At 29.2% G+C, this 26,982-nt stretch overlaps 1 protein-coding gene across 50 annotated transcripts in view; it reads left to right on the plus strand.

Annotated features, from left to right (window-relative positions):
* trol (terribly reduced optic lobes) overlaps positions 1-26,982 on the plus strand; it is a 324,267-nt gene that overhangs the window by 98,508 nt on the left and 198,777 nt on the right. For 15 of the 50 annotated variants that reach the window (XM_076469289.1, XM_076469303.1, XM_076469310.1 and 12 more), the window contains 9 exons: positions 4,444-4,560; positions 14,670-14,789; positions 16,193-16,312; positions 18,309-18,428; positions 19,603-19,722; positions 21,717-21,836; positions 23,002-23,121; positions 23,471-23,509; positions 25,115-25,234. The exons of 7 other annotated variants lie outside the window; for them this stretch is intronic. In XM_076469289.1, coding sequence (XP_076325404.1) covers positions 4,444-4,560; positions 14,670-14,789; positions 16,193-16,312; positions 18,309-18,428; positions 19,603-19,722; positions 21,717-21,836; positions 23,002-23,121; positions 23,471-23,509; positions 25,115-25,234 — 996 coding nt within the window. The remainder of the gene's footprint in view (positions 1-4,443; positions 4,561-14,669; positions 14,790-16,192; positions 16,313-18,308; positions 18,429-19,602; positions 19,723-21,716; positions 21,837-23,001; positions 23,122-23,470; positions 23,510-25,114; positions 25,235-26,982) is intronic. 28 more of the 50 variants (XM_076469325.1, XM_076469326.1, XM_076469331.1 and 25 more) reach the window with 21 other exon arrangements.

Here is a 26,982-nt window from a genome sequence, read left to right on the forward strand (position 1 = left end):
TAATTCTTGTGTGAAGTTTTTTGAAGGATAGTTTAGTGAACCAGTTAATTGTAAATGATATAACAGTTGTTTACAGTGTTTCAACATTTATTAGAATACATGCCTTGCAAATTGAGATGGAAAAGTATGTGTTTTAAGTGGATTATGACAAACCATATATGTATTGCCAATTTTATTAAAGTATATTCACAGTATACTCAAACTATGAGGTTAAAAATATCATACTTAATCTCAAAATTACATTGTACAGTGGAAATTACAAATTCCATAGCATTAAGCAATTAAACGTTGGAGTTAAATGTCAAGCAACATGGTTGAGAAGTTGAAGGAAACGTTAGAAATAACGGCACTGTGATTATTGGAAATTTGTTAAGCAAGCATGTGAACAGAGCAGTTTGTGAGGTTAGCTCAGAAAAAATCAAGTCATGTTATCTAAGAGCATGGCAAAGGTCACAATTAGTGAGATGGTTATGTGAGGACTGCATTTATTGTGTGTAGGAGCTAATGGTATAGAAAAGATTAAGTGATTGTAAGGTATAGGAACTTGTTTAGGGCTTATAAGGAAAGAGTGCATAATTTGATTTTGTCAGTAGTGTTACCACAAGTAAACTGTAGTGATTTTAAATCAGTTTATAATTACGTATCACATTGGAGACTGACTAAAGCCATACACATGGTTTTGTATCGATGAAAGGAGGTAGCTGGGCTACATGTGAAATGTGTGGAAGTTGATAGTTAAATAAGCTGTTTTAAATGAGTATTAGTTAATTGTGAAGCATTTAATGTTGTTTTTTTTTTAAATCGCTAAATGCTTAGCAAAACAGTAAGTTGTAGAAGCTGTGTGGTGGAGATCAGGGTAAAGTAAGTGAAGATGAGCTAATGACTGGATGATATATAATAGTTTAAAACAAATTAGGCAATATGATCTTAATTGGAGCTAAAATTTGAGATGTTAAGAATGTTACTAAATGTTGTTAGGCTGATGTTAGAAGTATTATTAATAAAATGGTTGGAATATAAAGGTAAAGATGCATCTTATTGAAATAGAGGATAATGAACGTTTTAGGTTGTGGATACAGGAGTGTGGTACTACTAGCATTTAGTTGCTGTATATTATCAGAAGAGAGGGAGGAAATTAAGTAATTTTTGAATGATTAATATTGCTTTTTATAAAAAGATGTTGATTGTGGGAGACCTTGGTTTCAGGATTAGGAAAATGAGGTGTCTAATAAAGTTTCTGGAGGAACTCAAAATTGTATTTTTTACCAAATGGCAAAGGAACCAGATAAATTGGATACAATGCTGGAATTATTGTTAAAACCTAATGAGAATATAGTTAATGATGTTGAGGATGGGGGATTGTTAGCTTATGAGTAATAAGCTTTATTATATTTGTTTTTACACATATCAACTTGAAGGATATAATATTTGAGTGTTTTGTCTTATAGCAAAGCCACATCAGGCTTTCTGCTTTTTCCACTGAGGGGAATTGAACCCCTGACTTTAGTGTTGTAAATCCAAAAAGACTTGCTGCTGTCCCAGCAGGGGACAAAAGATAACATAATATTGGTTACAAGTTTTCAGAAAGCAAACTGAGGTTGTAAGGCAAATTAGCTTTAAGTCATTTTCAGTAGGTCATTGAAAATAGAGCATGTTCCTGAAGATTGAAAGGTGATTAATTTGCCCAAATGTTTCTGGACTATGTTTTGTTATAGTAAAATTAGTCTTGAATGTACTTTGGTAGGAAGAACTGAAGTCTGAAAATGTAGTGTTTGCAGGACCATTTGATGTTGTGCTATTAATATAGCTATTTAAAAAGATTCTGCCTTCCTATCATTAAGTTTTTTTCATTGAAAGTTAAAGGGATAATTTCTGTTACTTTGATTATCAGAAAGTTTTAATGAAGTGTCTTACAAAAGTTGGAAACACTTATTTTTCTGGACTAAAAGTTGGCTGAAACAAAGATCTTAATGAAATTTAACTTGATTGTTTTTAAAAAGGTGTGTGTTTTGGGGTTGTATGTTGGCAGTATTTCTGTTCTGCATTTCCATTAATAATAGTGATAGACATGTATTCAAGAAATAGGTTAAATTTGCTGATGATATAATATTCTTAGGTCTGACTGGCTGTTTAAAAGATGCTATGAATTTCTAGACAGATTTGTATTGGTTGGTTAGTTGGACAAACGTGTATTCTGAAAATGTGTTTGAAGGATAAACTCATAATAAAGAGGGTGAAGTGTGGAGAATAGCTAAATTTGTTTCTGATACCTGTTAGAATTAGTAGCTAAGAATAAATTGTCTTGTTAAGGTTAATTTCATAGGGAAAACATACTAAGATAAATTAAAACACCACATTGATTTAAATATATAAAACACAAAATATTGTTTTGGGAGTATTGTTGAACTGTCTTGTAATATCCTTGACTTCAATATTTAGAGATTTTATTTCCACACACACACAACTAGCTTCTTTTTGCTGTTTGGATAATTATACATTATTTCATTGTTTAGAAAGAGGTTACTGTTAATTTTTAGTGAGTTTGTGTGCATTTGTGTTTGTAATTAAACAAGATTGGATAAAGGCATCAAATACTGGAAAGTAACTGCTGTTATTTATGTAATTGTTATTCTTGAAAAACAAATGTGACAAACTGCACCATTATTATCTTCAGAAAATTGCAAATATCTTGCAATAATTTTACATTTGAATGCATCAACTATGAAACATCTTTTCATTACAAGCTTGATAAAGGGTAAACATGTCTGAAGTGTAGCAAATTATGAATTAAGTAAAATTTTGAAAACTGGTTTCATATTTCAAAAATAACATTGGCTTATTTACAGTAATAGAAAAGTTATTGCATTATCTGGTTTTTCTTCATTTTTTTTTTTATAACATTTTGAATTGTAGAAATGTCACACTAGCATTTATCAGTTATGGACCATGTGGTATAAGCTGATACATATATTTCAGTTATACAAGCAACAATGTACGTCTTTGTTAACACACCAGTTGTGACAAAGCATAGCAGTAGATCAACAAATACTTGGCAAATACAAAAACTAATTTCTGAGTAAGGAAACATATTTAAAGAAAATATTGCTGATATGATTGACAAAAGTGGTTATACTGTATTTCTTGTTTTGATATTTGGTTTTGTCCCTTCTGGCCTTAACCCCTGCTTGAAATCCCTGATATAATAAAGTGCATGAGGGACTAAATGTTGGCAGGGGTGAGTTCCCTATACCACATTAGGGGTTTCTGTAATTCTAATTTGCTACTCAGGTTTTGTTTGTTTTGTGTTTTTTTTTCACTACTTTTCAGCAGCTTTCGATAGGAATGACAGTTGGGTTGTTGCTTAGCCACTACAATGTTTTGATTCTTATTATTTCAAAGATATTCTTCACTATAAAATAAATCTTAAGATGATGTTTCAATACACAGAGTGAAATTTTAGTTTTGTTTCTCATCATACAGCATAATGTATGAATACCACCAACCTTTTAAGTTCTGTGGCTTATAGTAGTCATACTGGAATTTGTATTTGTCAGCTTCACTAAAGTAATCCTGACATTGTTGGCTTTAAACAGGACTTCATGATCTAAGTATATTTGTCAGCATTAATATATTTTTTTCAGAAAAAATATGGTTGCAACCCACACCCTGGCCAGAGATGCATTCCCATATCACCTGATGCTGTAGATGATTCACATTTGCATTCAAGCACATTAGATGAAACTTTTCTCCATATCAACTTCATACAAAGTGCTTCCCATCAGACTGGTTGAACTCTGATTTACTTCAATCTAATCAGCATGCTCTTTAGCCCAGTTGAGCCACACCTTATCTTGTTGGTTATCTTGCTTAAACATAGGCAAGACAAGATGGTTTGCAGTAACAGTTACTCTTGAAATTTTCTGTCATGCTCTTTTGAAATCTGTAAATAGCAGTCAACATTCCTAAGCTCATGCATTTCAGAACACAGGTAAAACTTCTTGGTCACGAACTGGTTGAAAAGATGCATTTATCTGCTACAAAATCATAGATGGTAAACAATAAACATGTAGATACAGCCTATGAGAAATCATTCATTTATATTGTTGCTACGGATTACCCAGAAAGCTGTACTAACCCAATGATAAAATTAAGGTATGTAAAAAAATTGAGTAAAAATCCAGCACTCAACTGTGTTTAATCCTAAACAGCAGGTTATAAATAACTTGACTGAAATGTCACCTAATCAACTATCAGCACTGTCTATCAGATATCTTTACCTCAAAAAAAAAAGATTGGTTGGTAACTATGTACTAACTTTTGTAAATAGCATAAACAGTTAATTTGTTTCAAAAAAAGGTTTTAGTAATTTATTCTACTACTGTATGGGAATGTATGAGCTTCAAAAGAATTGAGTTATTTCTATCTGTGTTTTGCACTTCTTAGTTATATCTGCTTGTAAACCTGGAGATGTGATCTGTCGAGATGGTAGCTGTATAAATCAAAGCAAACGTTGTAATGGCATCCCTGATTGTCCTGATGGCATAGATGAAGAGAAATGTGGTATGTTTTATAGGATTTTTGAGACCTTGCACCATATTCTAGTGGTGTAAATTGTTTTAAAGTACTCCTCATAAAATAAATAAGGATTAGCATAGGGTTAATTATGTTCCACAGTGTATAATTTATTTTGGAAAGTGATAAATTACTGTGTGATATTAGTAGCACAACCAGATATCACCATCTTAAACATTAATAACATAGTTGACCCCTTATTTAACCTCAGTTTTGATGTAGCAGAATGGAGATGCCTTTTGTGCGGAAAGACTGGATTGAATTTGTTGTTGTTTTTTTCATTTTCAAATCTATACTTTTTCCAAAGCACAAGTTTAGGTTCCTATTTCAGCATTAAGTTTGCTTATTTGTTAGATAATATTGTGTACCATCTACAGCAGCCATTGGTATTTATTACTGCTTACAGTTATCTTTAAATGCATATTAAGAAAGATCTTTAAAAAGCTAAATTCTTTCATCACTGATATAAGAACTGCATCATCATAAAGAGAGAAGACTAAGCACAGTATTAGAAATAATTTGTTACTTCTGAAAATATCACCTTTGGTTAGGAAGTTTTAAGTATTTTTATAGTTACATATCTTCAGTGTTTTTTGCATCATTGTAATTTTACATCTGAATGATAAGTCATACAAAACAAAGTCATAAACACAACATGCTAGTTACAAATTTTGTTATGCTGGGATTAGTAATTGTATTTGTATTGCTTCCTTTTTACAAATTATAAAATGTTAGTTTTGTTATGTGGGTATGTACATTGATGGAAGGAGTTCTCTTTTTGTTAATTGAGTGCTAATAAAAGGGTTTTTTGAATGGGCTGATGATACATGTTCTAAGGACATGTATATATAACTGACAAAAAGGTAATTTTTGCTACTATATTTCAGTTTGTGTATCTGAGAGCCTTAGTTATTTGAACCAAATTAAGTAACTAACATGTAAAGGTTATATTAAGATCATACATGGTTAATTTGAATCTTAAGGTTGAATTTACTATTCTTTATTGCTGTTGTAAAACTTAATTGTTATCACAGTATGTGGTAACTTGCTTCTGGTTTCAGCATATAATCTCTTCTTAAAATACAGATAGGGGTTTCTTTTTTCTTATTATCTGTATTTGCTTCTTAAGATCCATATACTCGTATTATTGGCATCAAAATATAGCTGTGAGATTTGAGTTACTATTGAGCCCAGCAAGGATCAGGAAGTTTCTTCTAGTCATAAGTGTGTTGCTTTGAGTAGCTGAATGCAAAGTTGTGGAAATAATGGTTAATGCTTTACTTGTTTGCTTCCTAGAACCAAATAAGTCTCCAACATTCACTGTAATTTCCTTAGATGACAAGGAAATTTTTATTAAGGAATATTTTGAGAAGGCTTATAATACCACATGGAAAATCAGCTTATTACGAAAGGATGCTATACTTTTAATATGAATCTTTCCAGGTTCATTTAATGTCAAAATAATCTTGGCCTTTTGCACAGGAGCACAGAATACCTAAGTGCTATACTGTGTGTGTTAGAGGTTATATTAAACATGATCAGTGTCATCACTGAACAGTTCTTTCTTAATGGTTGCAGACAGCTTGTATGTCTGACTTTTAGGTTTCCTATTAGTCAGTTAACTGCCTTCAGTAAATTGTGTAAGTGAGCCACAGCATATGGCTTTCATTATCTAAAGCATATTGCGTGCATTTCTACTGCAATTGGAAATTGCACCTCAAACATGAACTATATCTAGGTGTGTCAATTTCTATTGTAACTGAAAATAGGTTCTTAGGACTTTTTGCATTGAATTTTTATTCTTCACATTAAGGGCACTGTTTCTAAGTGCAAAGTTAGTTGGGTTTTTTTCTCGCATCTCTAGTCCAGAATTCATGAACATACACTTCACCTTAGCTATTTGCAACTTCCTTTGTAGTTTGCTAGTACAAACATCACTGACATGGCATCCTAGGTCACAGTTTATCACTGTGCTTTTATGGGCTCTTCATCTTGCAAAGAGATGGTCTGGCATTTACATCAAGGTGAAGTTGTCTGAAGTGTGTCTGATATTAGATATTTCTGAATCTGATCAATCTATGCTCTGCTTTCATGCAATTACTTTTGTTTTTCTTTGAGTTGCCTAAAGTTAAGTACACTTGACTGGAAGTATACACTTATCTTTAGAATGTATTTTGAGTCCCTTCTCATGTTTAAAGTGGCTGAATATTAAATGACATTATGCATTGCTCTATATTTTGCTGCAGTTATGTAGTTTCTCACAGGATCCCTTTTACAAATTGTGTTCACTTCTGACTTGTGTGCAATCTCATTTGCTCTAGATTTCAAAGAAACTAAGCAATGCATTAATTTTACCATCTCTACCAATTTTCTTAATATCAGGTCTCAGCAAAGTTATTTGAATGTTCAGACAATTTTGGCCCATTTCCACTCTTGCCTGTCAATACAGATTTTTTTTATTCCTGTCCATATTGGAAACCAAAAGAACAAGTTTCTGAAATCATGACCAAATAAGCCTCTGTTAGCAACATTACTACCTTGGCTATTCCATATTTTAAATTCAATTCAGTATCAATTTGCAAATGGTTTTCAGTCAACAATATTTGATTTATTTCCAATAAAACTTACTTTTAATTATTAGCAATTTAGTGTGCAAAAGTATTGGAAAATTGTTATCTAAAGGTTCTTCTTTGGTTAGTTGTATTAATAAATGTTTTCATGTAAGGAAGTGTTCTATCAATGTGTGAACAGTACAACATTCAAGTCAAAATTTCCTATATGTTTTTGCTATTTTATTTTGTTAGTTTTATGAAAAATAACCAACTGCTTGGTACAGATAATTTCTATAGCTTTACTCGGAATAACTTAGCCATTTCCTTTGTCATTTTGAATATTAAGTAATACTACAAAGTAGTGTCAGCAATGTAATTATTATTTAATTTACATACATCATATTATTTCTTTCAATTCCTGTGATTCTAAGTTTTTGGATCAATTTTCTCACGAGGTTAATATATCATACTATTTTTTTACTCAGTATAATGAAGATGTTTGAAGTATTTTCCTTTGCAGTATGTATGATGGTAAATCATTTTAATAGAAGCGTTTTTTGATGGCAGGAATAATTTTGATAAGTTAAAGGTTTTTTTTATTGGATACTCATTTTATATTTTTCAAATTTGAAAAATATTAGCATTAATATACATGAAAATGTTTGTTAGAAATATTTTGGTTATGAACTCGGTTTGAAGTAGTTTGATAAGATGCAACTTGTTTTTCACTGACTGGGGTGAAATAAATAGTGTAGTTTCAAGATTAAATACATTTCTTTCTCATTGCTTAACCCCTTAGTAATTTGTGATGAACATTAATTATCACATGAACTTAAACATAAGACTTCGCATTTTATTTGTCTGTCTGTGATCTTGGGCTGTTTTTTCTACTTACTAAATAATCTTGTTAGCAGACATGCATATGATTACAGCACCATATGAAATGTATATTTATGAGTAGTTTAGCTACTTTACAATGTTATTAGTTATTTCTTAAATGAAAATTTATTAACAACATTAGTCAAAATTAATCATCTCCTAACTTGACTCCTTCAGTTTGGATAATATTTTGAAAAAACGATATATAAATATGATACCTGAATAAGCTTAGAGAACATATTTAACTTGGGAATTCTTGTAGATCAGTTTTGGAAGCTTGTAACTGGTGCAGGTAGAAAATATTTTTCTGCGTTATACTGCTCTTTATAATTTAAAATAAAACAACTTCTGATGCAGTTGTCATTTTTCTTTTTGTCCTAAGTGATGCAAAAGGTATCAAAATGATGATTTACAGTGCTTCTAACAGTCAGTGGTAATATGTTTAATATATACATATTCATTAGGGTGCATCAGCAGATAAAGGATAAAAATTAAAATGTCCCAATTTTTTTGCTAAGTTGTGCCACTGCATGAGAAAAAAACATAGACAAAGTTTCATTTCAATCGCGAAGTATTTAGGGGTCGCGCATCCCTCGCAAAGTTCACTATTTTCCTTAAATTTATCCTACATTACATTGTTAATGGTAATTAAATTATTTAAAGAAATTATTTAATATTTATTGATTATACAATTAGCAAAAACATAAAAACTTGAAAGAAAAATTTATTTCATCGAAGTTTTATCTTTCCTGCCCCCTTCGCATTATGTTCGCCGATGTTCTTCTGCCACCTGATCATATACTGAAATTGATCTTTGTTCTTGGTGCGGCCCTTTGCCGTAAACTGTTGAATTAAAGCTACTCCTCTTTCAGCTGCATCATTTGTCACAAAAAGTTTCTTTACTCTGTCTTTTCCTTGTTTGTACTCTTCGGAGGCGTTCCACTCTTTTGGTGGTAATGATAAAAATGCACTACTAATATCCAGATGGTAGAAAATTTTCTTCATTTCCGAGGTAAAAAAATCTGGAAATTTTCTGGAAACAGCATTGCTTGCAGCATCAACTGTTAAACGTGGAGTTGGCCTAGGAGATCCTTTCATGGTATTCATATTTGAGACTATCTTGAGTTTGTCGCTATTCGTTACACCGACATCATAGAGTGCAAGCCCAACTGCAACCTCAGATAAATACCATAAATGCCGATTAATTGCCTTTGTACCAACTTCCTTAATCATATGATTTTCATGCAATGCAAGTTCCTTGAGTAGCGTAAGGTCCCTTCGAGCTGCCACGGAAGCATCCTTAGCTGTAAACCATGAGAGCAAGTAATGTTTAGTTATAAAGACACACAAATCGCCAAGTTTGCTGCAGAAATATGCGTCAAATGAAACATGAGATGAAGCAGGCCGTGGTTGCAGTCTACCAAACATCCAAATTTTTAGAGAATATATTGCTCGAGCCATCCATCATGTACGATGTACATCACCAGAAGTACGGAAAGAAACTGAAGAACGTCCGTGTGGAAGAGATCCAAGAAAAATGACGGCTAATTCCAAGAGCTCTTTATAATCGTCCCGTGGTTGATGAGATTGAAGGAGATTCTGACAAAATTGAATAATATCATCCTTCCAAGGCTGTATTTGGAGTGACATTGCTTCTACTGCTGTTATGTACTTAGTTTTATTAATTTTAGGCCAACAATCTCTAAAATTTAAAAACAAAGTAATATCTGGACTTTTTGTTGTCTCTATCATGAGAGTAGAGAATACAGCACTCAAAAGAATCTCCAAAATGTGATGTCTACAGGCAAGGTGCAAGAGCTCACGTTCAAGTAACATTTCAATCCTCAGAGAGACGCCAGATTTGGATCCTGGTTTGGTTGCCGTGGTGTCAAAGCAAAGGGATTTAATTTTGTCTTTTACATTTCATTCTACTAAAACTGATCTGATCTCAGAAGCTACTAAATTTGCATCCCCACTATCAATCTTGGGCACTGAAAGAATCTTCTGTACACCTTCACCTGAAACTAAAATTGCCAAACGTTCGATCTTCTCTCTGCCAACCAAGTCAGGCATCAGCTTACCATCCCAATGTAATGTCAAAGGAATGTTTGGAGAAAAACTTTCCTTCAATTCAGCTGCTAGAAGAGTACAGTTAGTAATTCGTTTCCTCCTTATGGAACTTGGGCTAATGGCAAGATCCTCGATATTATGTCCAATATGAGCTGCAAAAGGAAGCAAAATTTGCGCGGCTTTTCGGTCACTGATCTGGGTTCTGTCTAAAGCCAAAGCTAGCCTTTCACTAATGCCAACTTTTCGTTTGGTTCCGGAAGCACATTGTTATTTTGTGCACATTGTGCAACCCCTAAATATTAATGTATTGGATTGATTTTTACGCTAGCATATTTTTTTTCATTGAATGGAATCAAATTATAAGCGAGCGACTGAGTGTCACAACTTTTTGTTTTTTGACGCACCCTAATATTCATGATTGTCAGAAAAACAGGTTCAAGAAGTCTTGATGCAGAATGATAACCTTATAAATCCTAATGCTTTTTAAAAGACTAAGGTAATAGGTTTGTAATCATTATATACACAATTATTGCTGAGCTGTTATCATAAGTTAAAGGTACTGAAGTTGCATTTGATGTAATTTTGATTTCTTCACTTGCTTCAAAATTCTACACATTTAAAAAGAGCTAAGAATAAAAACACAAAGAACCTGACGATGACGGATGAAGGTCAAAATGTTGTTCGCTCTTCTACGTAAAATATTTTCTCAACCCAAATGAGCTGTTTTTGCATATATATTCCAGTACTGTTATGCATTAATTAACAAGTAGTGATTTACAGTTTTGAATGAAAGTATATCAGAGAACTATGCAGCAGTATTCAGATCAGCTGATGGTATTTGCATTAATTATTTTATAAGTAAATGTACTAAAATGCCACATGATATAAGTAGTAGCTCTAGTTATATTACTATTATTCATAATTATAATTCACTTTAAGTTTTATAATAAATTTCAGTTACCTTAATCAAAATTACATTTTTAGTTAAATATTACAAGTATTAAGTTAAATTTTTTTGTTTGAAAGCAAACAACTACCATAAATAACTGTAACTAGTAAAACTGAAGATGCTACATTGACAGTGTCTGTTTTCTTTTTTTAAGTGCTAAGAAGTTAACAGCAACTACAAAACCTGAGGCCTTCCTTCATGAAAATAAATGTTCAATAATTCTTTGTAATAATGAAGCTGTGAAAAGTAATCTGAAGATAACCTTCACTTAATTAACTGCATGTTCCACTTGTAATTTTTTTTAAATTAACTGTTTGACTTAATAATTTGATCATTTTAATATACTAAATTTTAAAGGACATGTTTAATATTCAAAGATTAAGAGCAAACTCAAAAAATGTAAAATATTTGCAAATTAACATTTTTCTGTAACAATTACTGTATGTATCAGATATATAAAGCAAAAATGCTTGGTTTTTAATCCACCCAATGTACATTGCTCTAGATTCTTCAAAAAGATGTTCTTCTACTCAGTTTGGTTTGTGTTGATATTTTGTATAGTTATTATGTTTGTGTTCTTGTTTTATCACAGATTAATACACATTTTACTCTCATTACTAATCATATTTGTTACAAAATTACAAGTCTGATAACTCGAGCACTTTTGAAAGGCAGATTTTTCTTATTCATTTGTGAAAGCTAAATTATCCTAAATAACAAAGATTTGCCTTTCAAAAATATGTATGTTGTTAGGTTTCATATCTGCTTTTTTTTCACTTTAATTACTCTGATTTCTTTGTTTCTTGAATTACTAACCAGCTTTAATTCTGTACTGTTTTTGTTCAATTTGCATGTAATTAAATCACTTCCTTTTACTTATTCTGACTCATAACTTTGCCTGCTGTATAGACACATCTGAAAAGGTATTCCTCAACATAATTTGCATATAATTATGGTTTATGTATTGATAAAAGGAAACATTGTGATAGTACAGTTGATTGTGGTAATTTCTGGTGTTGAGTAAATTAGGTTTTTGTTTGTATTTATCTTTAATTTTTAGTAATTATATGTGTGACACAATTTCATCAACTAAGTTGAATGAAAAACCTTTGGAAAACTAAATCATAACCTCAATAAGAAAAATGGTTTGAGCTGAGGGCAAATTAAGGTGTTTCAATAATTTTAGTTAATGGTAGAATGAAGAGGAACCATTTGGTTTCCCTTGTTTTTATTTTAAAATTATAATATGAGGGTATCCTATCATTAAAAAAAATGTTTATGGTAGTTAATGCTCAAACTTTGGCATAAAGATGTAAATTTAATGCTTGTTGTAAGTTATCATAAGTCTTATTTAAGTCAATTTAACTTAACTATTAAAATATATAATTACTCATTATTATTTTCAGGAAATATTACATTTTAGGTATTGTAAAAATAAGTTAGATCAAAATTCTTATAACAATATAAAAGAAATATGTAAATTTCTGAATTTAAAAGTATTTATTCCACAATTCTTTTTTTAAATGGGTGGATAATATTGAAGAAAATTAATTTTTTAAACAAAATTAATAAAGCAACTAAAAGACAATTTCATGAAAATTTCTAATTATTAGGAAAAGCAGCTTAGGTGAGCACATTTAAGTATCTTAATTCTAATTATACAAAATAATAATCCCTTAATAAAATATAGAGACAATCATTTAAAGATGTTAAGAGTGTATAACAAAGGAGCTTTTATAAATCATCTAGGTAATTATTTTAAATAAGCAGGACTTTCTAGCTTTAAAAAAGGTAAATAGTAATGAAGATGGCAATAGTAAAATCTCATACGGAAAATAGTTTCATTAAATTAAATAAGTACAAGAATAAAATTAGTGTAAATTTAATTTATAATAAATATTTGAAACTGCATGAAGATCAAATCAAAACTTTAGAGAATAAATTAAGTTGTTTGAATTAAAGAAAGAAAATGTTTTTGAGAAACAATGAATATCAACTTGAAAACCAGTTGGTTCCCAAGTGGGTATTATACGTGGTGCTGATAAGATGGATACCCAATATGATCAATAATGTCAGGTGTAGGTACATAATCAAGACTTACTTCTTAGTCAAGTTGTTAAAACCTTGCATTAAAAATGAATATAACTTTAAAAACCCTGCAGCTAATTTCTTAGTTCTTGTGAAAACCCACTCACTTAGAAATGTATTTATCATAATGAAATATCTGGCTTGAGGATTGTTCTATATTGGTCAAACTAACATATATAAGATATGTAGTTGATACTTTTACAATTTGTAGAGATTGAACATGTTAAGGGTTTTTAAATTATATAAACGGTAAATATCCCAATACTGAAAACCAGTATAATCACAAATTCCTTTTTTAGCTTTTTTCTTTCTAACTATAATGAGAAAAAAATGAATATTTTTCCAAAAAATAGGACATATACAAAATCATATTTTAACTTTGAATATTTTATACAATAATATTTTAAGAAAATCTGTATAAAATATACTTCATTGAGTATGAGTTAATCAATAATCATGGATTTCTATATCAGGGGGAAAAAAAACCATTAAGGAATTTTTAACAAATAAACTTGTTTAAAAAAAAATACCATAAATAGCAATTGTTTGAAATATTAGTCTTTTCAACACCCTTCACAAGGGAAATAGTTACTTTTGTTTTACCTTGTAGAAGAAAAAGTTGTAAAGATTATAAATCAGTTAAGAAAAATAACCCATCAGAAATATAAAACCCACAAGTAAATTGAAATCTGTATTTTAGCCAGTATGTAGAATAGTCTTAAATATCTTAGTCTTAAAGATTAAATATCTGTTTAAGAAACAATGAATATATCGATATAATTATTATCTCAACCATAATTTAGGTTATATAGACTACCACAAGGGCATTAAAAATGTATAAAAGACTAAAGAAATCTGAGATTGTTATATTCAAGTATTAAAAAAACATGCTGTGAACTTTCAATAAACTCAAATAGAGAGTTTTAAAATCTGTGCTTGGGCTACTAATAAGAGCTAACAATAAAGGAAAGTCTTGTGAAGCTATTATGTGTCAGTCAATGCCACTTTTAATAGCTAAAACAGTACACAAACAAATTTGCTTATCAAAATTTCTGAAGTTGTGATGTTTTTTGTTTGTAACTTATTTTTATTACAGCTCAAACTTGGGTTGTTATTGAATTATCAAAAAATCAAATTTCATTTCATAATATACATTTAATTTAGATTTATTAAATTCTAACTTTTTCTTATTCAGTCCATTAACTTTGCACAGTCTATAGACATATCAAAAAGGTGTTCCTCTACACACTTTCTGTAATGATGATTCATGTACTGATAGAATAGAACATTGGTACAGTCTAAAGTGGAGTTTTATCAAGAAGTTGATTGTGGTCAGTTGTGGTGTTCAGTAAATTATTTGTTTAATATTGTTATTCTTCACTTCAAAAATATGTTTAAATGGTTATTATGTAAAGGTTTCAGAAATATTTTACCTCTTTTTTTTCCATTTCCTTTCTTTTAACAAATTCTCATTTTGTAATTATCTAAATGTTTATATAATTGTTTTGAAATTTCTAGTTTTTTTTTCTCATTTCACCTCACAACCTTGCATGCTTTAGATCCTTCAAAGAGATGTTCTTCTACTCAGTTTACATGTAATGATGGGTCTTGTATTGATATAAGGAAACGCTGTGATGGCAGGGTTGACTGTAATGATTTTTCTGATGAGGTTGCTTGTGGTAAGTTGTGAACTAACATACTTTTAACATGCATTATTTTTCATATCCAATTCATAATGACATCTTAGTAAGCACTTACAAGATTTTTTGACTTGTTGTCATTAAAGGTGGGAGAATTTATGAAGTAGGTGGTTTTGAAAATGAACGAAATCATAACTTAGATACCCACGTTCACAATATTCCTGTACATCAAGCCTGATGTAGTGTAACACCGTTTTATTACCCTTGTTTTGCTGCATCTTTGACTGGCACTGTTTATTGCACATTAGTAAAAGTTGAATAATCTTTTCTTTTATTATGTATTTTTTGTATTGCCCTTTAATATTTAAGGCAGTATGTAGAATAAAATTTAAATACATTGAATATATCAAAATAAGTTGTATCATAATTTCACTTTAGGTCATATATATTCTACCACAAGGGCATTAAAAATGTATAAAAGACCTAAAGTGAAATTATGATACTACTTATTTTGATATATTCAATGTATTTAAATAAGTAGTATCATAATTTCACTTTAGGTCATATAGATTCTACCACAAGGGCATTAAAAATGTATAAAAGACCAAAGAATTTGAGATTGATGTCATATTCAGGTGTTAAGAAACATGCTGTAAACTTTTAATTAACTCTTAAATAGAGAAAGTTTTAGGATCTCTGCTTTGGTAACTAACAAATAGATTCTACCACTGGGGCTGAAAATGTAAAGAAGTCCCAAAAAATTTGAGATTCATGTCATATTCAAGTATTAAAAACATGCTATAAACTTGTAATGAACTCATAAATAGAATTTTAGAATGTTTGTTACTAATGCGAGCTAACAATAAAGGAAAGTCTTGTGAAGTTATGTGACAGTCAATCCCTTTTTTAATAGCTAAAAAAGAACCCCAAAATATCTTCCTTTCAAAATTATAAAAGTAATTTCTTTTATTTTGATTCCAACTCCAATATTATTTCATTATTTTATGATATGATAATCAGTTTTCATTCCATAACGTTTATTTATGTACTATTAAAATCTTTTTTTTAATTCAGTCCATTAACTTTATGTGGTCTATAGGCATGTCGAAAAGGTGTTCCTCTACACAGTTTGTGTAGTGATGATTCATGTACTGATGGAATAAAACATTGGTACAGTTAATTGAGAGTTTTCTCATGAAATTGATTGTGGTCAGATTTGGTGTCCAATAAATTATTTTGTGTTTATCATTGTTATTCTTCACTTTAAAAATGTTACTGTGGGTATTATATAAAGGTCTCAGAAATATTTTACTTTTTTTCTCCTTTTCTTTCTTTTTTTTAACAAATTTTCATTTTGTAATCATTTAAATGTTTAGATCATTGTTTTGAAATTTCTAGTTTTTTTTTTTTCTTATTCTACCTTTCAACCATGCATGCTCTAGATTCTTCAAAGAGATGCTCTTCTACTCAGTTTACATGTAATGATGGGTCTTGTATTGATATAAGGAGACATTGTGATGGCAGGGTTGACTGTAATGATTTTTCTGATGAGGTTGGTTGTGGTAAGTTAAGAACTAACATTTTGTAATAAACCTTGCAATATAACATATTGACTTACTGGTCCTTCATCTCTGTTTATTACTTCTTTTTGTATTTAATGTTCTTTTAATATTCAATGCTATAATACTGTGAGGTTGAGCTAAAATTAGTTTTTTTCCCATAACATTGTATAATTAGAGGTTTTTATGTCTGGCTACAACTGAGGTTTCGATCTTTATTCCTTAACTAACCTTTGTACCTTTGTATTTGCATTCTGTGTTTTCAGTTGCAATAAGTGTTTAATATAAATGCTACTGCATTCACATTTTATTTTGTAAATATGTTTTATCTATTAATTCTATTTTGTTTAGCACCCTTTTTCCAATCTTACCTTATTTATGGTTTTGAAGGTAGGATAAAAAATTCTGATGCTCTTTAGATACCTTATAATTGACTTGTTAAATGTGGAACATAAGGTAAACTTAGGTTTTGTATTTTTCTTAAATAGATCTTAACATATTTGTACCTTTGCAAACATTTTCAAGTGCTTTGTTTACTAACTATATTTTAAATCCTTTTTCAATAACTCTATATATTAACAACAATTTGTTAAATAAATCTTCACATCTTGGATATTTGTTAAGCTCTATAAACATGGATAAAATTGTTTCTTTTTATTATAATAAAAGAAAGTGATTCTTTGTATAGTGGCATGATAACAGCAAATGGTTTTCTATAAATTTTTTCTTATTTAACTATTGTATCTAAAAATTCATATTTTTTACAATTTTGCATATGATTTGAACTAATGGCTCTTTACACTTCCAATAACTAGTAAATTCTTGTCAGTTACTGTTGCCATGTCAACACAGTAAGAATGTGCCATCTACATAATAAAACTTTTGGTTTAAGTTTAGTATTATTTGGGAACCTCCTTCTTAAAACAATAGATATAAAGATCATGTAACAAAGGGATGATGAGAAAGGGAATTCTGTGATTAAACCTTCTTTTATTTTTTCATAATGATGGTTAACTTGGTAAACCATCTTTTCCAAATGCACACTCAAGATTAATTTCAATATGCCCATAATTTTGAATACTGGAATTTAGTAGATAACTATATTACATTGAATGATAGAAGTATTTTTCTAGTTCTTCTCTTCAAATCCTACAGCATTCTTTACTGTTTGAATATTTGTTTTTATCAATCATAAAAGAATACTTTTGTTTTATAAACTTTGCAATTTCATAAGGTGTTGTATCTATGCTTGATATTAGAGGTCTGAAACTGTTATTTTATGTATTCTTGGTGCAGTAAATCTACTTATTGCTAAACATTTTCTCTTGAGAAGCAAGAATTATATTTGTACTCTAGTTTTTACTTTTTCATTATTTGTTTACTGGATTATTTTTAATCTTTGTATGTACTTTCAATAACTCTTTTACTCCCTTATCATTATCAATTTTGTTAAGTATATTGGTTTGTCCCATTTTATCTGCTTTACAACTGACTAAAGTTTTATTTTCTTTCCCTGATTTTATAATCAGTTTTGTTTTCTCTTGTTGGGTTTGAATTTTTTTGATAATTCTGATAAAGGCTATTCTAATTGCCTTTATGTCATTAGGACTTCTTACTTCACTTAACTCTGTTTAACTATTTGTTAAAATATCTTCCTTACTATTAAGGTTTTCACTAAGTAACTTAGTGGATTGTAGTAGTATAGTTAGGGGCTAAACTAGTATTATTAGAAGGTTGGTGACTATAGTTGTAGTTATTTACATGATGTAATATAACTTAGTTTGATATAACAGTGTTAAACATTTTATGAACCTATGGAATTCAGCTACAAAAATACAAGTAGCATTACTTTAGCTTGAATCTTGAATGAAAAATATTTCGAACTTTTATTTACTTTTTCTCTGTTTTTAACACATTCTCGTTCTGTAATCATCTAAATGTTTGGAACTTTTTTTTAAATTTCTAGCTTTTTCTTATTTCACAACTTTGCATGCTCTAGGTTCTTCAAAAAGATGCTCTTCTTCTCAGTTTACATGTAATGATGGGTCTTGTATTGATATAAGGAGACACTGTGATGGGAGGGTTGACTGTAATGACTTTTCTGATGAGGTTGGTTGTGGTAAGTTATGAACCAACATATTTTTAACACGTTGTTTTTCATATCCAATTAATAATGACATTTTTGTTAGAAATTACAGGATTGTTTTTGATGGGTTATCATTAAATATGGGAGAATGTTTGTAGTAGGTGGTGTTTAAAACAATTGAACAGAATTGTAATTTATGTTCGTGGTGAAAACCACACACTCACAACATTACTGTACATCAAGCCAATGGTGGTGTAACATCATCATTACCCCAGTTTCCTACACCTTTGAATGGTACTGTTTTATTGCACATCAGTAAGTAATAAATAATTTTTTCTTTTTTACTTAAGTATTTAAGTCAATATTTAGTATAAAGTATCAAATACATCGATATATTCAATGTTTGATAAATATCTGCTTATCAAACATTGAATATATAAATATTGGTATTATCATAATTCTAATTTAGGTCAAATAGATTCTACCACTGGGGCTGAAAATGTAAAGAAGTCCAAAAAAATTTGAGATTCATGTCATATTCAAGTATTAAAAACATGCTATAAACTTGTAATGAACTCATAAATATGGGAATTTTAGAATCTGTTTGGGTTACTAATGCGAGCTAACAATAAAGGAAAGTCTTGTGAAGTTATGTGACAGTCAATCCCTTTTTTAATAGCTAAAAAAGAACCCCAAAATATCTTCCTTTCAAAATTATAAAAGTAATTTCTTTTATTTTGATTCCAACTCCAATATTATTTCATTATTTTATGATATGATAATCAGTTTTCATTCCATAACGTTTATTTATGTACTATTAAAATCCTTTTTTTAATTCAGTCCATTAACTTTATGTGGTCTATAGGCATGTCGAAAAGGTGTTCCTCTACACAGTTTGTGTAGTGATGATTCATGTACTGATGGAATAAAACATTGGTACAGTTAATTGAGAGTTTTCTCATGAAATTGATTGTGGTCAGATTTGGTGTTCAATAAATTATTTTGTGTTTATCATTGTTATTCTTCACTTTAAAAATGTTACTGTGGGTATTATATAAAGGTCTCAGAAATATTTTACTTTTTTTCTCCTTTTCTTTCTTTTTTTTAACAAATTTTCATTTTGTAATCATTTAAATGTTTAGATCATTGTTTTGAAATTTCTAGTTTTTTTTTTTCTTATTCTACCTTTCAACCATGCATGCTCTAGATTCTTCAAAGAGATGTTCTTCTACTCAGTTTACATGTAATGATGGGTCTTGTATTGATATAAGGAGACATTGTGATGGCAGGGTTGACTGTAATGATTTTTCTGATGAGGTTGGTTGTGGTAAGTTAAGAACTAACATTTCGTAATAAACCTTGCAATATAACATATTGACTTACTGGTCCTTCATCTCTGTTTATTACTTCTTTTTGTATTTAATGTTCTTTTAATATTCAATGCTATAATACTGTGAGGTTGAGCTAAAATTAGTTTTTTTCCCATAACATTGTATAATTAGAGGTTTTTATGTCTGGCTACAACTGAGGTTTCGATCTTTATTTCTTAACTAACCTTTGTACCTTTGTATTTGCATTCTGTGTTTTCAGTTGCAATAAGTGTTTAATATAAATGCTACTGCATTCACATTTTATTTTGTAAATATGTTTTATCTATTAATTCTATTTTGTTTAGCACCCTTTTTCCAATCTTACCTTATTTATGGTTTTGAAGGTAGGATAAAAAATTCTGATGCTCTTTAGATACCTTATAATTGACTTGTTAAATGTGGAACATAATGTAAACTTAGGTTTTGTATTTTTCTTAAATAGATCTTAACATATTTGTACCTTTGCAAACATTTTCAAGTGCTTTGTTTACTAACTATATTTTAAATCCTTTTTCAATAACTCTATATATTAACAACAATTTGTTAAATAAATCTTCACATCTTGGATATTTGTTAAGCTCTATAAACATGCATAAAATTGTTTCTTTTTATTATAATAAAAGAAAGTGATTCTTTGTATAGTGGCATGATAACAGCAAATGGTTTTCTATAAATTTTTTCTTATTTAACTATTGTATCTAAAAATTTATATTTTTTACAATTTTGCATATGATTTGAACTAATGGCTCTTTACACTTCCAATAACTAGGAAATTCTTGTCAGTTACTGTTGCCATGTCAACACAGTAAGAATGTGCCATCTACATAATAAAACTTTTGGTTTAAGTTTAGTATTATTTGGGAACCTCCTTCTCAAAACAATAGATATAAAGATCATGTAACAAAGGGATGATGACAAAGGGAATTCTATGATTAAACCTTCTTTTTATTTTTCATAATGATGGTTAACTTGGTAAACCATCTTTTCCAAATGCACACTCAAGATTAATTTCAATATGCCCATAATTTTGAATACTGGAATTTAGTAGATAACTATATTACATTGAATGATAGAAGTATTTTTCTAGTTCTTCTCTTCAAATCCTACAGCATTCTTTACTGTTTGAATATTTGTTTTTATCAATCATAAAAGAATACTTTTGTTTTATAAACTTTGCAATTTCATAAGGTGTTGTATCTATGCTTGATATTAGAGGTCTGAAACTGTTATTTTATGTATTCTTGGTGCAGTAAATCTACTTATTGCTAAACATTTTCTCTTGAGAAGCAAGAATTATATTTGTACTCTAGTTTTTACTTTTTCATTATTTGTTTACTGGATTATTTTTAATCTTTGTATGTACTTTCAATAACTCTTTTACTCCCTTATCATTATCAATTTTGTTAAGTATTTTGGTTTGTCCCATTTTATCTGCTTTACAACTGACTAAAGTTTTATTTTCTTTCCCTGATTTTATAATCAGTTTTGTTTTCTCTTGTTGGGTTTGAATTTTTTTGATAATTCTGATAAAGGCTATTCTAATTGCCTTTATGTCATTAGGACTTCTTACTTCACTTAACTCTGTTTAACTATTTGTTAAAATATCTTCCTTACTATTAAGGTTTTCACTAAGTAACTTAGTGGATTGTAGTAGTATAGTTAGGGGCTAAACTAGTATTATTAGAAGGTTGGTGACTATAGTTGTAGTTATTTACATGATGTAATATAACTTAGTTTGATATAACAGTGTTAAACATTTTATGAACCTATGGAATTCAGCTACAAAAATACAAGCAGCATTACTTTAGCTTGAATCTTGAATGAAAAATATTTCGAACATTTATTTACTTTTTCTCTGTTTTTAACACATTCTCGTTCTGTAATCTAAATGTTTGGAACTTTTTTTAAAAATTTCTAGCTTTTTCTTATTTCACAACTTTGCATGCTCTAGATTCTTCAAAAAGATGTTCTTCTACTCAGTTTACATGTAATGATGGGTCTTGTATTGATATAAGGAGACACTGTGATGGGAGGGTTGACTGTAATGACTTTTCTGATGAGGTTGGTTGTGGTAAGTTACGAACCAACATATTTTTAACACGTTGTTTTTCATATCCAATTAATAATGACATTTTTGTTAGAAATTACAGGATTGTTTTTGATGGGTTATCATTAAATATGGGAGAATTTTTGTAGTAGGTGGTGTTTAAAACAATTGAACAGAATTGTAATTTATGTTCGTGGTGAAAACCACACACTCACAACATTACTGTACATCAAGCCAATGGTGGTGTAACATCATCATTACCCCAGTTTCCTACACCTTTGAATGGTACTGTTTTATTGCACATCAGTAAGTAATAAATCATTTTTTCTTTTTTTACTTAAGTATTTAAGTCAATATGTAGTATAAAGTATCAAATACATCGATATATTCAATGTTTGATAAATATCTGCTTATCAAACATTGAATATATAAATATTGGTATTATCATAATTCTAATTTAGGTCAAATAGATTCTACCACTGGGGCTGAAAATGTAAAGAAGTCCAAAAAAATTTGAGATTCATGTCTTATTCAAGTATTAAAAACATGCTATAAACTTATAATGAACTCATAAATATGGGAATTTTAGAATCTCTTTGGGTTACTAATACGAGCTTACTATAAAGAAAACTCATGTGAGACTATGACAGTCAATGCCTTTTTTAATAACTAAAACAAAATCTTCCTTTCAAAATTATAAAAGTAATTTCTTTTATTTTGAACCCAACTCCAATGATTATTTTGTGATACAGTAATTAGCTTTCATTCCATAACATTTATTTAATTTATGTACAATAAAAATCCTTCTTTTTCTTATTCAGTCCATTAACTTTACATGGTCTATAGATATGTCAAAAAGGTGTTCCTCTACACATTTTGTGTAATGATGATTCATGTACTGATGGAATAAAACATTGGTACAGTTAATTGAGAGAGTTTTCTCATGAAATTGATTGTGGCCAGTTTTGGTGTTCAATAAATTATTTTGTGTTTATCATTGTTATTCTTCACTTTAAAAATGTTATTGTGGGTATTATATAAAGGTCTCAGAAATATTTTACTTTTTTTCTCCTTTTCTTTCTTTTTTTTAACAAATTCTCATTTTGTAATCATTTAAAGGTTTAGATCATTGTTTTGAAATTTCTAGTTTTTTTTTTCTTATTATATCTTTCAACCATGCATGCTCTAGATTCTTCAAAGAGATGTTCTTCTTCTCAGTTTACATGTAATGATGGGTCTTGTATTGATATAAGGAGACATTGTGATGACAGGGTTGACTGTAATGATTTTTCTGATGAGGTTGGTTGTGGTAAGTTAAGAACTAACATTTTGTAATAAACCTTGCAATATAACATATTGACTTACTGGTCCTTCATCTCTATTTATTACTTCTTTTTGTATTTAATGTTCTTTTAATATTCAATGCTATAATACTGTGAGGTTGAGCTAAAATTAGTTTTTTCCCATAACATTGTATAATTAGAGGTTTTTATGTCTGGCTACAACTGAGGTTTCTATCTTTATTTCTTAACTAACCTTTGTACCTTTGTATTTGCATTCTGTGTTTTCAATTGCTACGAGTGTTTAATATAAATAATATTGCATTCACATTCTATTTTGTAAATATCTGTTTTATCTATTATTTCTATTTTGTTTAGCACCCTTTTTCCAATCTTACCTTATTTATGGTTTTGAAGGTAGGATAAAATTATGCTGCTTTTTAGATACCTAATATAATTGACTTGTTAAATGTGGAACATAAGGTAAACTTAGGTTTTGTATTTTTGTTAAATAGATCTTAACATATTATTTGTGTTTATACCTTTGTAAAAGTTTTCAAGTTCATTGTCAGCTAAATATATTTCAAATCCTCATCAATAACTCTCTATAAATATTAACAACAGACATTTTCATGTCTTAGACATTTGTTAAGCTCTACAAACATGTGTAAAATTGTTTTTTATAGGAAATGATTCTTTGTATAGTGGCATGAAAACAGCATATGGTTTTCTATAAATTTTATTTTATCTAAAAATTCATGTTATTTTTTACAATTTGACTTGTTGAATTCATTGTTCTTTACAATTTCAATAACTGTAAAATTCTTACAGGTTACTTTTGCTATGTCGACACATGAATACATCATATACATATTGAAATTTCTTGTTTAAGTTTAGCATTATGTGAAAACCTACTTCTCAAAACTATTCATACGAAGATTGTATAACAACAGTGACAAAGGTGATCCTGTCGAGATAAACCCTCTTTTTGTTTGTTGTACTTTTGGTTAACTTGGTAAAACATCTTTTTTACACACTTGTTAATTTCAATATGCCTATAATTTTAAGTAGTGGAATTCTGTTCTTCTAATGTATTCTCTTGACATATTGCATCTTCTAATGAGATTTATTAGGTAAGTATATTACATCGAATGATAGAAGTAAGTCGCCCTTTTCTAATTCTGTTTTTTGTATTTTCTACAAATCATATTCTATTTTTAAGTGTTTGAATATTTCTCTCTCAAAAACAATATTTTTGTATTATGAACCTTGCTCTTTCACAAGATGATGCACCTGTACTTGATATTATGGGCCTAAAACTGTTATTGTTTTATGTATTCTTGGTACTACATAAAATCTTGGTGCAATGAATCTACTTACTGTTAAACATATTCTCTTGGGGAGTTAGAATTATGCTATTTTTACTCTAGTTTCTCTACTTTTTCATGATATTTGTTTACTGGATTATTCTTAAACTTTGTACTTTCTTTCAAATCTTTTACTCCCTTATCATAATCACTTTTAAGTCGTACAGTTTTTCCCATTTTATTTGCTTTTCAACTGACTAAAGTTTTATTTTCTTTCATTGATTTTATAATCAGTTTTGTTTTCTCTTGTTGGGTTTGAATTTTTTTTTATAAATTTGACATTTTGTTCTAATAGCCTTTGTCATTAGGACTTCTTAGTTTACTTAACTCTGTTTAAGTATTTTTTAAAATTTCTTTCTTACTATAAAGTTTTGCATTTTGTAACTTAGTGGAATGTAGTCGTATAGTTATTTACATATTGTAGTAGAACTCAATTTATGTTATGATAAACTTGAAACTGTAGAGTTCAGCTACAAAAACATTTTTTCAACCTGCATTATTTTGGCTTAAATCTTGCATGAAAATTATTTCAGACATTTATTTACTTTTTCTCTCTGTTTTTAACACATTCTCGTTCTGCAATCATCTTAGTGTTCAAATCACTGTTTTATTTCTAGCTTTTTCTTATTTCACCTTACAACTTTGCATGCTCTAGATTCTTCAAAAAGATGTTCTTCATCTCAGTTTACATGTAATGATGGGTCTTGTATTGATATAAGGAGACATTGTGATGGGAGGGTTGACTGTAATGACTTTTCTGATGAGGTTGGTTGTGGTAAGTTATGAACCAACATACTTTTAACATGTTATTTTTCATATCCAATTCATAATGACATTTTTGTTAGAAATTACAGGATTGTTTTTGATGGGTTATCATTAAATATGGGAGAATGTTTGTAGTAGGTGGTGTTTAAAACAATTGAACAAAAGCATAACTTGTGTTGATGGTGAAAACCACACACACAATATTATTGTACATCAAGCCAGTGGTAGTATGATATCACCATTACTTTTGTTGCCTGTACCTTTGTATGGCACTATTTGTTACACATTATTAAAAGCTGAATTATCTTTTCTGTTATTACATATTTTTTGTACTTCCTTTCAGTATTTGTTTTTGTAGAACAGTGGGTAGCTTTTGGATTTATTCTTTATAAATTGAGGATTGTTGTTCATTATACATAAGATTTGATATCTGTATTCCTTGTTATTGTTTTCACAGAATAACTAGTGCTAACATTAAATTTTCAGTAGATTCCATGTGTCTAAAATTTACTGAACACCTCATAATACAGAATGAAATGTTTATCATGAGATACCAGGTTGTTACAACTGATTGAAGAATCAATGCTGATCTTTCATAATCCTTCTATGCATGTACTTCATGAATTTAGAAGTATATGGAAAACTTTTTCTAACTGTTTTATCCTGTTCCTTTAATGATGATAATATTATTTGTTTTTAATATTTTTCTATATTTATTGCCATACGGGAGTTACAAAACCTTGTTGCAATGCATGCAAAAACATTATGCTGTTTCCTGACCATTGTAGCTGCAATTCCTGGTTAATTTATTTCAGTCATATTTTTATATTTAGACATTTTTAATACTAATTAGATACCTGGATAATGCTTAAAGATGTAAAAAATAAATCTTGATAAAATGTTGGAAATAGTTGATAGTCCTCATTATTTGTCTGATTGTAATAATTGATTTTGCTCTGTGTTTACATGTATGAATAGTTGTCTTAACTACAGTTAATCAGTTTCCTACAAAATATATGTTAGTTCTTATGGCAAAAGCACCATTTGGACAAAAGTAATCACAGGAAATATGCATTGGGGGATGGTACAATAGTACCACCAAATTAAGTGCAATATAATGGGCCTTCACCATTCAATACCATAGACAATATACATATTTGTCTTAATAAAAAAAAAAACTCTTCATTGGATAAAATTTCATACAAATGTTTTACTTCAAAAATATTTTTCATTCAAACTTACAGTATTCAAAATTTCTAGTCACATAATTCATTTGCTCTTTTCTCTATAAATTCATAAAAATTACAAAAACGTAATTCTCCGAGTTGTAAACATGAAAGTAAGGTTCTTTAGATTTTGATTTGTATTTGGAAATAATAAGTTAAAGATATAGATTTATTAATGGAAAATCCATCCATGTGACACTGCTTATAATTATTTTCCTCCTTTGGTCTTTTCCTATGTTAATTATACTTAATGAAGAAAGAATAGCTTCAGATAAAATTTAATCAAGTGGAACATTTCTCTATAGTGGTTGCATTGCATTTTCTCATTACTAACCAGTTTTATACAGAATAAAAATTGTAATAATTCAAGAACTCTTTAAAAGTTAACTTGTTTTGAATTCCAAATTATTCTGAAGTAAAAAATGGATATACATTACAAAAATACTTTTTAAAGTTTGTTTTTAATTTATCTGATTTTAATTCCAACATTTTTGTTTCACAAGTTTCTAACCAGCTCTCATTTTTGTACTGT

Source organism: Tachypleus tridentatus, chromosome 12, assembly GCF_004210375.1.
Source record: "Tachypleus tridentatus isolate NWPU-2018 chromosome 12, ASM421037v1, whole genome shotgun sequence".
Classification (NCBI taxonomy): Eukaryota; Metazoa; Arthropoda; class Merostomata; order Xiphosura; family Limulidae; genus Tachypleus; species Tachypleus tridentatus.